The sequence below is a fragment of the Triticum urartu genome, unplaced genomic scaffold (assembly GCF_003073215.2).
Source record: "Triticum urartu cultivar G1812 unplaced genomic scaffold, Tu2.1 TuUngrouped_contig_6674, whole genome shotgun sequence".
NCBI classification, from domain to species: Eukaryota; Viridiplantae; Streptophyta; class Magnoliopsida; order Poales; family Poaceae; genus Triticum; species Triticum urartu.
In genome coordinates this window covers 7,153-22,980 of record NW_024117454.1, presented here as the reverse complement: position 1 = coordinate 22,980, position 15,828 = coordinate 7,153, and the positions used below count along the sequence as shown (strand labels likewise).

Genomic DNA, 15,828 nt, shown 5'->3' with positions numbered 1-15,828 from the left:
CCGCGCGGCGTGCCAGCGGGGTGGCGCGCCGGCCGCCTGTTGCTCGCCTGCACCGCGCTCTCCGCCTTCTCCGTCGCGCCGCAGCTGCTCTCCTCCGCCTTCCGCCGCCATGGGAAGTACCAGCGCAAGGATCCCTCGAACGACGACACGGACGCCTGCGGGGATTCTGGTGCTTGCGCTAACGGCAGGTGAGAGCGTACTAGTCGAATCTATCTGGCTGTGAAGCACAGGGCGGCATTTGACTTGTCAATTGTGTTGGTTGGAATTGGTTCGGGTCTTCGTATTTACAAATTACGAGAACGGAAGTGTGATATGCTTCAATTCAGCCAATGACCAACACCAATTTTGGGAGCTTTCACAGTTTTTTCATCAAATTGAACTAGTAAAACTGAATCGATTACGGAGGTTGTGGAGCAAGATTAGTGCGACAGCGGGTTTGTATTTCTAATTGGATAGGTGGTGATGAAATTTTATAGTGTTTACTTCCTGAGGGTGTTTTGGGGCTCCCTGATGACCCGTGTCCCTCAGTTGTGCGAAACTTTGCCTTCTTGGTTTAGATTGCACGGTTCAAGGATTTGCAACATATAGCTTACCTTGCCTGACTATTATGATAAAGAACTAGTTACTGCCAGTAAGGTTATAAATTGTAGTTGACCGCTTGTGTTTGGGCTTACTGTTATGGCCAGGTCATGGAGGTGAGGGTTAAGTGTCTTCTACTTGCTTGAACAATTGCATTTGATGTAGGCATGGTCATTGCAGTGAAGGATAAGCTAAATCAATGTGACAAAATAGTTAAATAAATGATTGGTTGTCTGTGAATTGTGATAGGAAAACTAAAGTTGACTGATTTCAGTGTAAGGACTAATGATAAGCATCATTTAAATTTATTTTGACCTGCTTGTTTTGTCCGATTGATCATGATGAAGTTTCTTTAGTTTGATTATTCAGTTTATATGTTTCAGTAGAGGCATGGTAACATAGATAAATTGTATTCTTCAGATATGAATGCACCAAAAAGCCCCATCAATGTACATTTATCCAATGATCTCTTCCACTAAACATATTTTTTTACAAGGTCAATTTTTGAGGTCAAGCATGGTATTGTCACTGAGAAGGACCTAGATCACCTCGTGCAGCTTTTAGATAATAAGGAGAGTGGGCATACAACATGGCAGCATTTGATGGAGCGTACCACTTCCAACATGACGTACAAGGCCTGGAGGCATGAGCCCGAGGTTTGTTTTGTCAATGGGATTCTAGAAAGAGAAACAGATGCTAAGATATAGTATTTTTATATATAAAAAAGAAGCTTCCTTCATTATAAGAGGTAGTATTTGCTTCTTTTCTCAGGTTGGTAGTATAAGCCTCTAAAAGCAAAGAAGAATTTCAACACTTCAAATAAATACCCCATGGACATAGGTTATGAATACTTAAAGTCCAGTAGCGCTCTTTTACCCCATGGTAATTTTTTCCTGGCGAAATGGCCTTTTTCTCTCATGGTAATATTATCATGCCATTTTTTTTTTGCAATGTTATCATGTCATTGACTTGAAGGGGAGCCTTGGCGCAGCGGTAAAGCTGTTGCCTTGTGACCATGAGGTCACGGGTTCGAGTCCTGGAAACAGCCTCTTGCAGAAATGGATATCATGTGGGGGCGTACGTATAGGAGACGTACAACCAGAGAGAGGAGGCCAGCGGACAGGGGGTGTCCAAATTAGTATCAATTAGTATCAGGTTTGGAAACGGAAGGGTTTTTTGTCCCAAAGAAGGTTTTCCCAAAGGGAAAGGCTGCGTACTATAGATCCAAAGTGGCCGGACCCTGCGCAAGCGGGAGCTACGTGCACCGGGCTGCCCTTTTTTTATCATGTCATTGACTTGCTAGTATACCTTTATCCATCTGCTACGTGTTTCGTTAGATTTCGATATTTTTTTTTCTGAAGTTACTTGATCGAGAAACTGTAGGAACATGCAGAGAATATATATCATGGCTAAACTGTCAACATCTTATGTCATGTGGGGGCGTACGTATAGGAGACGTACAACCCGAGAGAGGAGGCCAGCGGACAGGGGGTGTCCAAATTAGTATCAATTAGTATCAGGTTTGGAAACGGAAGGGGTTTTTGTCCCAAAGAAGGTTTTCCCTACTGTTCCTAAAACAAGTAGGAGTCTGTTTCTATTTCTACTAGGAGTCGTCATGTGACTTGACTATTTATATTGCCTCCCTGTGGAGGAACGAATCAAGCAAAAAAAACACAACTTGGTTACCCTGCGCCTTGGTGCACCCCTCCTCTCCCCTGCCACGGGGCGACGAGGCTTCAAGCCTCGTCCTCCTGTAGAGCACAGCTACAACCTACGATCAACTCCCAATGCTCCTAATTCCCAAGCATCTGACAATTTGGTATCAGATTCATCGATCTCTGTTGCGCCTGCAACCATGTCGTCCTCTCCCAAGAAGCCTGATCTTCCTAAAACCCTCGAAGACCTTGCTGCCAAGGAACATGCAGATTTCGAGGACGTCCAGCAAAATCTGGGCGATCTGTCCGAGGGCGTCGAACTCCTCCGCAGCGACATGACCAAGGCCCTAAAGGATGTCACCGATGCCCTGACGGCGTTCAGAATAGAATTCAACGATCTATCACAACAACAGCGCGCACAAAACCTGGCCATCACCAGGTTGGAGCGTGCGAGCCGTGGCGAGCCTTCCCTCGTTACCGCCGACACCCAATCAGCGGCTGCCCGCGTCGGAGGTCAACTCAGGTTGCAGGCTCCACTTGGTTCCGCCGACGAGCGTCCACCCCGCCTTTACAAGCTCGACTTCCCTACCTACAACGGTGAAGGCGACCCTCGACCATGGTTGACTAGATGCAATTTGTTTTTCCTTGGCCAGCGCACGCTTGACACGGACAAGACTTGGATGGCGTCATACCATCTAACAGATGTGGCTGCCCTTTGGTATGGCCATCTAGAGGAGAAGATCGGCCGGCCAACTTGGGCAGACTTTGTTGCGCGGGTCAGCCAGCACTTTGGCCCTCCCACACGTGCCAATCCCTTCGGTGAGCTCATCTCCCTCCGTCGTACGGGCTCGGTGGCGGAGTATACTAAACAGTTCCTCCAACTCTTGTCCCGCATCAACCCCATCCCAGATGACGAGGAGCGCAACATCTTCACCAATAATCTGGGCGAGCCACTAAAAACACAGGTCGAGCTGCTGTGTCCAGCTACTCTCGAGGATGCTATGGACATGGCCGTCTCCTATGAGCACCTTGCCATGGTGACCACGGTTACTGCTGCCACTCCGACGCGCCCTGGTCGTCCTACACGCCCTGTCCCAGCAGCCCCAGGTGCTGCCACAGGCGACCCCTCTTCTGGGGGTGGGCCTGTCTTCAAAAAGCTTAACGCCGCTGAGATGGAGGACAAACGCAGCAAGGGACTATGCTTCAACTGCGATGAGAAGTATGTCCGGGGACATCGCTGTAAGCGTCTCTTCTACATCGAGTCCGCCGACGACGACGAGGAAGACAATGGTGACAACCTACACATCTCGCTGCTCGCAATCACCGGCGTACGTACCAGCGACACAATGCAGCTAGTGGTCCGTGTAGGCGAGCGCGAATTGGTCGCTCTCCTCGACTCTGGTAGCACTCACAATTTCATCAACGAGGAGCTTGCTGCACAAGTGGGCAGCCACTTATCCACGGGGCGCCGCCTCCGCGTAACAGTAGCCAATGGAGATCACGTCACATGTGGTGGTCTTGTTCGGCAGGCTGCCATCACCATAGGCCAAAGAAGACTTCCTCGTCGATCTTTACGCCATTCCCTTGGGTGGGTTTGACGTCGTTCTTGGGACACACTAGCTCAAGACACTCGGGCCCATACTTTGGGACTTCACGCGTCTTTGGATGTCCTTCTGGCGGTCCGACCATCGCGTTGAGTGGTATGGTATCGCGGCGTCAACCCAACCCCACCACATTCACGCTTGTTCCGGGCGGGAGCTTCTTGACAGCCTCCTCAATGAATACGTTGACGTTTTCGCAGAGCCTCGGGGCCTGCTGCCGCCTCGCACTCACGACCATCGCATCCGCTTGGTGCCTGGTACCGCACCGGTGGCTGTTCGACCATATCGCTACCCGGCTATCCAAAAAGACGAGCTCGAGAGACAGTGCGCGGACATGTTGGAGCGCGGCCTTATCCGCCGCAGCACTTCTGAGTTCTCTTCACCCGTTCTTCTGGTGAAGAAGCACGACAGCTCCTGGCGATTCTGCGTCGATTTTCGTGGCGTCAACGTCAACACCATCAAGGACAAGTTCCCTATTCTTGTAGTAGATGAGCTACTGGACGAGCTAAAGGGCGCCCGCTTCTTCACAAAGCTGGACTTGCGATCTGGTTATCACCAGGTGCGCATGCATATTGAGGATATCCACAAAACAGCGATCCGGACACACGAGGGCCTGTTTGAGTTCCTCGTCATGCCTTTTGGACTCACAAATGCGCCGGCAACCTTCCAGGCTTTGATGAACGACGTACTTCGACCCCATTTACGCAAATTTGTGTTAGTATTTTTTGATGATATTTTGGTGTACAGCGCTTCATGGTCGGAGCATGTTCGACATGTGCGAGTCGTTTTGGAGCTCATGCGCCAGCACCAGTTATTTCTCAAGCGCTCCAAGTGCTCTTTTGGGGAGGAGTCGGTTACGTACCTCGGTCACGTCATCTCCATCGACGGTGTCGCCATGGACAATCAAAAGGTTATGGCTGTTGTTGATTGGCCGGTGCCGCGCACAGTTCGTGTGGTCCGCGGTTTTTTGGGGTTGGCCGGCTACTATCGGAAGTTCATCCGCGATTTTGGCATTATTGCAGCACCCCTCACAGCGTTGCTCAAAAAGGATGGATTTCTTTGGTCTGAGGAGGCAACACATGCTTTTACAAGATTGAAGACTGCCCTGACTACAGCACCAGTGCTTCAACTTCCGGATTTCACCGTGCCATTCATTGTGGAATGTGATGCCTCTGGTTCGGGATTCGGCGTAGTGTTACACCAAGGTGCGGGACCCATTGCTTACTTCAGTCGGCCTATTGCTCTTCGTCATGTCTCCTTTGCTGCATACGAGCGCGAGCTCATTGGTCTCGTACAAGCTGTGCGCCATTGGCGGCCATATCTCTGGGGTCGTGCCTTCGTTGTCAAAACCGATCACTACAGCCTCAAGTTCCTTCTGGACCAGCGCCTCGCGACTATCCCACAACATCATTGGGTTGGCAAGCTCCTGGGCTTTGATTTTACAGTGGAGTACAAGCCTGGCCGGCAGAATATTGTGGCTGACGCACTGTCGCGGCGCGACACTTCTGATGCCCGTGTGTGCGCCATAAGCGGTCCTTCCTTTGATCTATTTGAGGAACTTCGTCGGGCTGCACACACTGACCCAGCTCTCATGGCATTCCGCGAACAACTAGAGAACGGCGAGCTGGGACCCCCATGGGCACTCATCGATGGCATTGTCACTTTTGAGCGTTGTGCCTATGTTCCACCTTCCTCACCACTTGTGGCAGATATACTCGCAGCATCCCATGATACCGGCCATGAGGGTATTCAGAAATCGCTACACCGTCTTCGTCGTGACTTCCATCTACCACAGGCCCGGACAGCTATTCAGGACTACATCCGCAACTGCCTAGTTTGTCAGCGTAACAAGACCGAGCAGCTCCATCCAGCAGGCTTGCTTCAGCCCTTGACAGTACCATCTCGGATTTGGGAGGACATTGCCATGGACTTCATTGAGGGATTACCAAAAGTGGGCGGCAAGTGTGTCATTCTTACCGTTGTGGATCGTTTTTCCAAATATGCACATTTCATTCCGTTAGCGCATCCGTACACAGCTGAGACGGTGGCCAAAGCCTTCTTTGCTGACATTGTTCGTCTGCATGGCGTACCAGCCTCCATCGTTTCTGATCGCTTACGCTGCCTCACTGGTGATCGGCCCCGACAGTGGCTTCAGTGGCTGCCATGGGCGGAGTACTGCTACAACACATCTTACCACACCGCTCTCAAGGATACGCCGTTTCATGTGGTGTATGGTCGTGATCCGCCTTCCCTCCGTGCATACTCTCCGGGTGAGCTGCGTAATCAGGCTGTTGAGCGCAACATTGCAGACCGCGGCCAGTTCCTTATCGATGTTCGTGACCGTCTCCTTCAGGCTGTGCAACATTACAAGCATTACTATGATGGCAAGCATCGGGAACTTTCATTTGAGGTCGGCGAATGGGCTTGGTTGCGTTTGCAGCGCCGCCCAGCAGCGTTCCTTGGATCTGCTGCCAAGGGAAAGCTCGCACCTAAGTACTTTGGTCCCTACAAAGTCCTCGCCAAAATTGATTCTGTTGCCTACCGTTTGGAGCTTCCACCCCGCGCCCGCATCCATGATGTTTTCCATGTGGGTGTTCTGAAGAAATACCAAGGCCCTCCTCCAGATGCTCCACCGGTGCTGCCAGCCATCTTCCAAGGCCGTGTTCAGCCAACACCTTCCAAGGCGCTGCGTGCACGACTGTTCAGGGGTATGCAACAGGTTCTCATCCATTGGGAGGGCCAACCGGCGTCTGATGCTTCATGGGAGGATGTTCCAGCCTTCAAAGAACGCTATCCAAGCTTCCAGCTCGAGGACGAGCTGTTTCAGAATGGAGGGGGAGATATCATGTGGGGGCGTACGTATAGGAGACGTACAACCAGAGAGAGGAGGCCAGCGGACAGGGGGTGTCCAAATTAGTATCAATTAGTATCAGGTTTGGAAACGGAAGGGTTTTTTGTCCCAAAGAAGGTTTTCCCAAAGGGAAAGGCTGCGTACTATAGATCCAAAGTGGCCGGACCCTGCGCAAGCGGGAGCTACGTGCACCGGGCTGCCCTTTTTTTATCATGTCATTGACTTGCTAGTATACCTTTATCCATCTGCTACGTGTTTCGTTAGATTTCGATATTTTTTTTTCTGAAGTTACTTGATCGAGAAACTGTAGGAACATGCAGAGAATATATATCATGGCTAAACTGTCAACATCTTATGTCATGTGGGGGCGTACGTATAGGAGACGTACAACCCGAGAGAGGAGGCCAGCGGACAGGGGGTGTCCAAATTAGTATCAATTAGTATCAGGTTTGGAAACGGAAGGGTTTTTTGTCCCAAAGAAGGTTTTCCCTACTGTTCCTAAAACAAGTAGGAGTCTGTTTCTGTTTCTACTAGGAGTCGTCATGTGACTTGACTATTTATATTGCCTCCCTGTGGAGGAACGAATCAAGCAAAAAAAACACAACTTGGTTACCCTGCGCCTTGTGCGCCTCTCCTCTTCCCTGCCACGGGGCGACGAGGCTTCAAGCCTCGTCCTCCCGTAGAGCACAGCTACAACCTACGATCAACTCCCAACGCTCCTAATTCCCAAGCATCTGACATCTTATCATTTAATTTTTCATGTGCAGCGCTCTAATTTGTTCATGTTTTTTTAGGTGGGACCTATAATGCATTGTAGCCAGACCATTTTCGAGGATGCTACTCCTGAACTGGTTAGAGATTTCTTCTGGGATGATGATTTTCGTCTAAAGTGGGACCCCATGCTTGTGTGCTTCAAAATTTTGGATGAGTTCCCTCTGAATGGAACCACAATTATTCACTGGATTAAAAAGGTTTGATTAGTTGTAATTCCTTTACTTTCATTGTTTAATTTCATAATTCCAACATATTTGTTTTCCAGTTCCCTTTCTTCTGCAGTGACCGTGAATACATTTTTGGGCGTCGTATCTGGGAGTCGGGGAAGGCTTACTATTGTGTTACGAAGGTATCTGCAAAAATTCTTTTGTCGATGAGAAATTGTAAGACGTTCTCAAACAATTTTGAACTATACCTTTTTATCCACGGGTCTACATAAAACATGGTGACATATTATCTCGGTCACCCATGACTCTTAAATAGGTATTAGTGTCTTTTATGTTTCAATATTTAGAATAGAAGTAAGCAATAAATTTGTGAAATACCAATTGATATATGAAAATTGTATTCCCATATATTCTTACCAATTGATTGTTTGTGAAGAAATGATGTTACAAATACTTTAACATGACAACAATTGAAGAACATTCATGTTTGGGTAACAAACCTATCTTGTGACGTGGTTACATTTGTAGCATGATGAATGAGTTTGGCACGTCTAATTTCCTTTTTATCTTTTGAACTGAAAATCTTGTTGCATGGTTATTTGGTACTCCCTCCGTAAAGAAATATAAGTGCGTTTAGATCACTACTTTAGTGATCTAAACACTCTCTGGCCTAAAAATATTGATCAGAGAAAATAAATCTTTTCTTAGGTGATTGCAAGGTAAAAAAATGATATAGGCGATTAATGTGACAATAGTGCCCATGAATTGTATTTTTTCTGTCATTGGCTATAATAAACCGCTCAATCAATTAATCCTAACATGTATGCATGCCATGTATTCAAAAAGAAAATGCAACATAATACTATTAATCCTGTCACATATGCGCGCCATGGTATTTATCATTTACTCTCCCTAACTATTTCTCCAGCGTGTATCTATTATTTCCTTGTGTTTGACTTAGTGTTACCGCGTGTTACGGAAGAATGACAAACCGGTTGAGCAGATTTATCCACTAGTCTTAAAATGTTTTTCTAGCCCAAGGATATGTTAAGAGTTATATTATCCATGTATAGCTTGTATATTCTCCCTGTTGTACGTGCGGGGGGGGTGGGGGGGGGGGGGGGGTTCCTGCATACTTACCACCTGTACATGTGTGTATATATATACTGGCCCTTAGCCCGCTAGGAAATACAAGTTGCATATTTCCTAACATGGTATTAGAGCCCTAGGTTAATTTTTTACTCGTGCTCAGGTCCACGCGTGGCCGCCGTCATCTTTCCGGCCGCTGCTGCTCCTTCTTCCTCCGTCGCCACTGTACCTCCGACTGCTGCTGCCCCACCCCACCATCTCCAATCCACGCAGCTGCTTGATCTCATTCCGTTGTTCCTGCCCTCCGCCACCCACTCGCGCCTCTGCCCGCCGCCTGCCCTCTGCAGCCCTCCTGGCCGCTGCCCCCTTGGCTGCCTGCTTGCCACCCGATCCTCTGCCTCGCCGCCTCTACTCCATGCCGGCTCACTCCGCTCCGCCACCCGAACTCTGCCTTGCCCGCTGGCTTGCTTTGCCTACCCCGTGCCCGTCGGCTCGCCTGTCCGAGTTTCGACGCTGTGCCGCCTCCTGGTTCAGCGCCCAGCCGGCCCTATGGTTTGATCCCATTGAATCGAGTTGCTGGCCTCACCCGTGAACTAGATCGGTAAAAAAAGGTACAATGTCTTCGTCATCGGGCTATGTCGCAATCCCTCATCGCCCGGTGATTTTTGATGATACTAACTACACCGAGTTCTTTGCCTTTATGCGCATTCATATGTGTGGCCTTCGTCTATGGAGCGTTCTTTCTAGCAAGATTCTCTGTCCGCAGCGCTTTGTCCCTCTTGTGGCTCCTACTCCACCGACGCCACCAGTTCTTGCCTCGGATGCTTCCTAGGCTGATAGGGATGCTGCCAAGGTTGCTGATGATGTTGCGGTTACTGCTTATGAGCAACAAGCCTTGAACTACCAGGTGGCCCTTGACATGTATCGTGATGAGCTCTGTCTACACTCAGTGGTTTGATGATGATGCTCGTGCTGCGGTTGTTCTCAGTGCCAGTGTCCTATCTCAGTTTGCCTCTGAATTTATGGGCTCACTATTGTCTTTGAGGTAATGTGGACCCATTTTTGACACTGCTATCAGTCATTTGGTGATGCTCGTCAGCAAGGTGACTCCACTGTTGATGATTTCTACGCAGAGAGTTCTGCTATTTGGCGCCAGCTTGTCACTCTCCGTACTGCCGGTTGTGGTACCTGCCAGTGTTGAGTGTTATCAGGCTGTGCGGTCAGACTTGAAGTTTCAGCGCGTCTATGGGTTCTTAAGCCTCAGTACAGTCAACTTTTAGCTCGTGGTCATGTTTCTCTTATGGAGGCGCTTTCAGAGTGGTGCTGAGGAGACTTGCCTACGTGGTGCTGGTTTACTTGAGGTTCCCTCTGTGCTCACTGCACGCGATTCAGCTACGCGTTTGCTGCACCTGCTCTGGTGCTCCGCCGCCCCTACCCACTCCTGGTGGTGAGGGTCGCTCTCGTACTCACTGCAGCTACTGCAACAAGGATGGTCACCCTGAGTCTGATTGCTTCACGAAGAAGCGGCACATGCGCAACAAGGGGTGCACATGTTCTTATGGGACTCGTGCTTCTACTTCGAAATCCTCAACCATTGCCTTGACTGAGCAGGATATTGTGAGACTTAAACGTCTGCTTGCTGCTTCAGGTTCTTCGATGGGTGCTGCAGGTTCTTTGACTAATGCTTCTGGCACTGAGTAGTCTATCATTCCTATTAAGCAGGATGTCACATACACCCCCACTCAAGGAACCAACGTTCTCGTCGGCTCAGTAGGAACCTTCCTCTTGGCACACGTCAATCCGTCCAGTGCCGGCACATGTGCCATGACGGGCCACACACGCCATGCACCACATGCCCGCGCCCTAGAGCCACACACGGCCGTGTGACCACAAGGGTTGGCTCTGATATCATTTGGTAGCGACCCGGCCACAACCACCAGTTCCCAGCCGTTACGCCTGGCGTGATCTAGATTGCCCCCCACAGACCAAAACTAATGTTTCATGCGTACCCAGGAAGAATTTCCTGGTCGGTCATCCATTCTCAAATTACCCCTAGGTCAAGCACGCTGCACCTTGTTAACATCAGTAGTTATATTTCCTATTAAGGCAGGATATCGCTCATCACTTCTGTGTCAACCTAGATCCAGCTTTTCCCTTTCTCAAGGATCAACATTTTGTTATGTTGTCTGTTTCACTGAATTGCCTGCAGCCATAACGCAGTACTCATCTAGTGCTGTTGGTACTAATATTTGAATTATTTTCATATTAAGCCATTTTTGTGATATGCTAGGTGCTAGCCTGACTTTGGTTGATGTTGTACTAATGATATCTTTTGTAACTGAACTGTTTGGACAATTACAATTTCTTCCGAGTATTCTAGGTCTAGGAGAAGATAGACCTGCTTATGAGTATCTCTATTGCTCCACTTTTTCGGCAGTTTGTTTCAGACCTTCTTTAAAGAAAAAAGACCGGCTTATATTTCACACTGTTTTTCCTGGCAATGTTGTGTGGCATGCTTGCAAAGAATGCTCTTCTTTCTGAAAGTAGTTGACTAGAGCAACTGATGTGAGCGAAAGCAAACCCACACAGTAACAACCTTTCAACCTTATTGTTAGTTAGCTTGCTGCTTAATCACACTTGGGATCTCAGCCCAGAGAATTAGGTGCCTCATTGTTTGACATGCTTGCATGGCCAGCCTTAATATTGAGGCATACAGTACATGGAATTTTTTCACTGGTGTGCTATGTAAGAGCATATACTCTGTTCGACTTGATAGCCCTGTGCAACTTACATTTGCAGGGAATTCCTTATCCATCTTTGCCTAAGAAGGAAAAACCGAGGCGTGTGGAATTGTACTTCTCGAGTTGGCGTATTAGACCTGGTAATTCTTTTTCTTACTGCCAGTATTCCCTTCGATTGGATTTGTTCTGAACATTCCAGGTATAGCTATCCAATTGTTCGGACCTTTTTGACACTCGGTTCCTTTTCTCTGTGCAAAACTGCAGTTCAATCGCCCAAAAAAGATGGCCAGCAACCCATGGCATGTGAAGTAACTCTGTTTCACTACGAGGATATGGGCATACCCAAGGATGTTGCTAAAGTTGGTGTCCGCCACGGCATGTGGGGTGCTGTTAAAAAGCTGCAGTCCGGCTTTAGAGCATATCAGCTAATGAGAAAATCAGAAAACATCCTGTCACGCAGTGCCATCATGGCTCGGGTGACCACCAAGACATGCATTGCTGGTTCAGATGGCTCCTTGGATCAAGGGCCCTTCAGCACAGAACAAGCCAGTACAGAGGACGACAACTCCAGGGCAGTCCAACATGGTTTCGACTGGAAGTGGGTGGTGGTCGGTGGCGCGGTGGCTGCCGCTTGCGTGCTTAACACCGGAATTGTAGGGAAGGCCCTCTTACTTGGAGTTGCAAGAAGGCAGGCAAAGAAGTGATGAGCATCTACCAGCATCCACAAAGTGAGCTTCACGACCATCAGGGCCTGTCTCTGTCTAGAAAGTCGCAATCGAGACCGAGGATAAAGGAGTGAAATCCATACCATACTACAGGATGCAGATAATTCGGGTGCCTAATTTTGGATTGTGCCTTTTAAGCAGTATATTGCAAATGTGTCTTGCTATAACCGATTATGTGGTATCAGGAATCGTTAGATGACGATGTATCTGAAGATGTGAGTTCTGTTAACAACATTTGCTAACTTCCAAGTTCCACGAGTGCACTTTTCAGCTTTGTACGTTCCATTGGGTTTTTCCTGATGTTTGCTGACGATTACCTCGTGCGGTGCTGAATTGAAGTGCACATTGACTGCGGAAGAACCTGTATGAAGCTAGATCCTTTTGGCAAGTGCGAACTTTCACTTGTGTTCATGCCATCATTTTGTGGCTGGCCACTGGCGCAAAAAGGATCCCCAATAGCGGGAGATAAAAGATTCGACGTGAAATATTACACTTTGGGCATCACATCAACATAGTTTTTTCAAGCAAGATGATTATAAATTTTTCAAGCGAGATGATTAGGAGGATAGTGGTCAACTCATGAAGGTTTAGCTAAATTTGACACTAATGCTTGCATTTTGTTGGATTTATTTCAGGTCTTCCGACTTCAAAGGAGATGTTTCCGTCGAATGCGAAGGCGTTTGTAGTGACTTTATCAATTTTAAGATGATGTGCTGACCTAGTCTCTTGGAGATGTTTATAGGGTAAAGTGTGTGCATTGGGTTCATAAAGGTGAGTGTATGTGCATACATATGAGCATCAGACCAAACTTGTCTCAGGCTTGACCGACTAATCATAGTGGGTGTGGGTCCCATCAGTGCCACATCCCATCATGTGCCTCAACTCCTATGCGCACTTAACGCCGTACTACCTTCGTCCTTATTTATTAGTCTCCTTTGTAATTGGTGCTAAATTTTGATCAAAAATTTAACTAACAAAATGTTAGTGTATGTCAAGTTGTCAACAAAAAATATATCGTTGGATTCATATTTAAACATAGTTTTCAAAGATATAATTTTTGATGATATGCGTGAACATTTTGTTAGTTAAATTTATGATCAAAATTTTACACAGATTACAATAAAGACCAATAAACCAGGGCGAAGGTAGTAATCGGGATGTAAAGAGCTTACTCTCCGTATGGCACATATTTACTGTCGCTTTTTCACCTTTCCAACACACTATATGGCAGATGGACAGAGGAGCATAGGGTTACGTTTAGTTTCTTCTGCCCTTTTCTTCTTCCTCACGCTGTTGCTGCGCTTCTCAGCTGCTCCATCGCAGAAGTGCTTCTTCGCAGTCCCTACGCACTGCCATGGGCCGCGGCCGTTGTCTGATGAAGGGTGGTGAACCCGTCGACACCGGCCGAGGTGTCGCTGCCACGCCAAACAAGGAGCGAGTCACCTCCAAGACAAAGGTCAAGTGGATGTTGTCCATGTGCAGCCAGCAAGTTCGCCTTGCCGCGAATGGATATCTTCCGCAGCCTACCATCGCCTTCACGCGGTCTTAGGCACCGTGGCCGACAATGAAAACGTAAGTGTCGGTGTATAAAAATAGAGATTCTTTTTATACCTTTTTAGTTGTGCGCGGGCAGTCACAGCCACATGCCTGCGGTCGTGTTTGGCGAGACAGAAGAGGAAGTAAAGATACAAGACTATCAGAGCCGTGCTCGAGGCCAGAGGCATGAAAAGCAGAGGGGTGAAGTGAAACTCCCCCGGCAAAGCCCTTGCTGGGGTGGCCTTCACGGCCCCGGCAAGAGCCTTGCCGGGGCGACTTGCCCAACACCAACAAGGCCGTCACCCTTGAGTCTAAGAGTCCCGACGCCATCGACCATATCGAAACCAAGGCTCGGGAGGCGCCTTCATGGTGCCATGTAGATCTTTGTGAAGACAAACCAAGAAACAGACAACAGCAAGGCTCCTTGCCGAGGATGCCCACGAGGTCCCGACAAGGCTCTTGCCAAAGAAGGCCTCGGCAAGACCCTTGCCGAGGGCGCCCACAAGGCCTCGGCAAGACCCTTGCCGGGAAGATCCACAAGACCGCGGCAAGGCCTTGCCGCCCCGTCGCCACCCCAGTTCAGCGGCCGACGCACCAACTAAGCAGGTACCCACGTGGCAGTACGTGGTTCCTAGGCCAACTAGTCAAGCACCCACGTGGTGGCATGCAGATCTTCGGGAAGAGCCTGCCACCACACCAGCTCAGCAGCTTGCCAGCCTACATGGCGCTGCATGCCTCGTTGGCCTGGAGGCGTGTCGGAACAAGGCGAAGCGGCGACGGACGGGACATGCTTAGCTGTCGTCCCCGATAAAGCAAGAGGACACCTGTAGGATTGAAAGTATGTCTAGAGGGGGGGGGTGATTAGACTACTTGACCAAATAAAAATATAACATTTTCTCAATTTTAAGTCTTGGCAGATTTTAGCAACTTGGCACTAGTCAAGCAATCAACCTACACATACAAGTCTAAGACTATAGTAGCGGAATGTAAAACATTGCACATGAAGGTAAAGGGAGGTGTTTGGAGGAGCAAACGCAATGTAGACACGGGAATTTTTGGCGTGGTTCCGATAGGCGGTGCTATCGTACATCCACGTTGATGGAGACTTCAACCCACGAAGGATAACGGTTGCGCAAGTCCACGAAGGGCTCCACCCACGAAGGGGCCACGGAGAAGCAACCTTGTCTATCCCACCATGGCCATCGCCCATGAAGGACTTGCCTCACTAGGGTAGATCTTCACGAAGTAGGCGATCTCGTTACTCGTACAAACTTCTTGGTTCAACTCTACAATCTTGACGGAGGCTCCCAAGCGACACCTAACCAATTTAGGAGACATCACTCTCCAAAAGGTAATAGACGGTGTGCTGATGATGAAATCCTTGCTCTTGTGCTTCAAATGATAGTCTCCCCAACATTCAACTCTCTCTCTCACTGATTTGGATTTGGTGGAAAGATGATTTGAGTGGAAAGCAACTTGGAGAAGGCAAGAGATCAAGATTCATATGTTGGAATGGAATATCTTGACCTCAACACATGAGTATGTGGTTCTTTTTCAGAAAATGTATGATGAAAGTGTAGGCATGTTCTGATGAGTCTCCTCACGAATGAAGAGTGGGTGGAGGGGTATATATAGTCTCCACATAAAATCTAATCGTTACACACAAATCACCAAACTCGATGGGACCGAATAATGAAACTCGGTTGGACCGATTTAGTTCAAACTGTGAATGTTAGGATTTTCTGTGGAACCGACATGTCAACTCGGTGAGACCGATTTCATTAGGGTTAGGGCATAACGTAATCTCGATGAGACCGATTACACAAACTCGGTGGGACCGATTTTGGTAATAAGCTAATCAGGGAATTGGTCAAGCAAACTCGTTGGGATCGATTCGCTCATCTCGGTGAGACCGAAACGTTACGAAGGGGAAATAGAGAGTTTGCATTGCGAACTCGGTGGGACCGATCGCTCATTTCGGTTGGACCGAAATGTTACGAAGGGAAATATAGAGTTTGCAATCCCATCTCAGTGAGACCGAAATCTCTATCGGTGAGACCGAAAAGACTAGGGTTTTGTGGCAATGGCTATGTCAAATTAACCCAATGGC

At 48.4% G+C, this 15,828-nt stretch overlaps 1 protein-coding gene across 1 annotated transcript; it reads left to right on the top strand.

Moving 5' to 3' along the window:
* Positions 1 to 3: 3 nt before the first annotated feature.
* LOC125530942 lies at positions 4 to 12,465 on the top strand (the record flags this gene model as incomplete). The annotated part of the gene is made up of 6 exons (XM_048695357.1): positions 4 to 188; positions 1,076 to 1,235; positions 7,481 to 7,657; positions 7,726 to 7,809; positions 11,516 to 11,597; positions 11,722 to 12,465. Coding segments are annotated over 6 exons (1,128 nt in total), but the record flags the coding sequence as incomplete, so codon positions are not given.
* Positions 12,466 to 15,828: the final 3,363 nt, after the last annotated feature.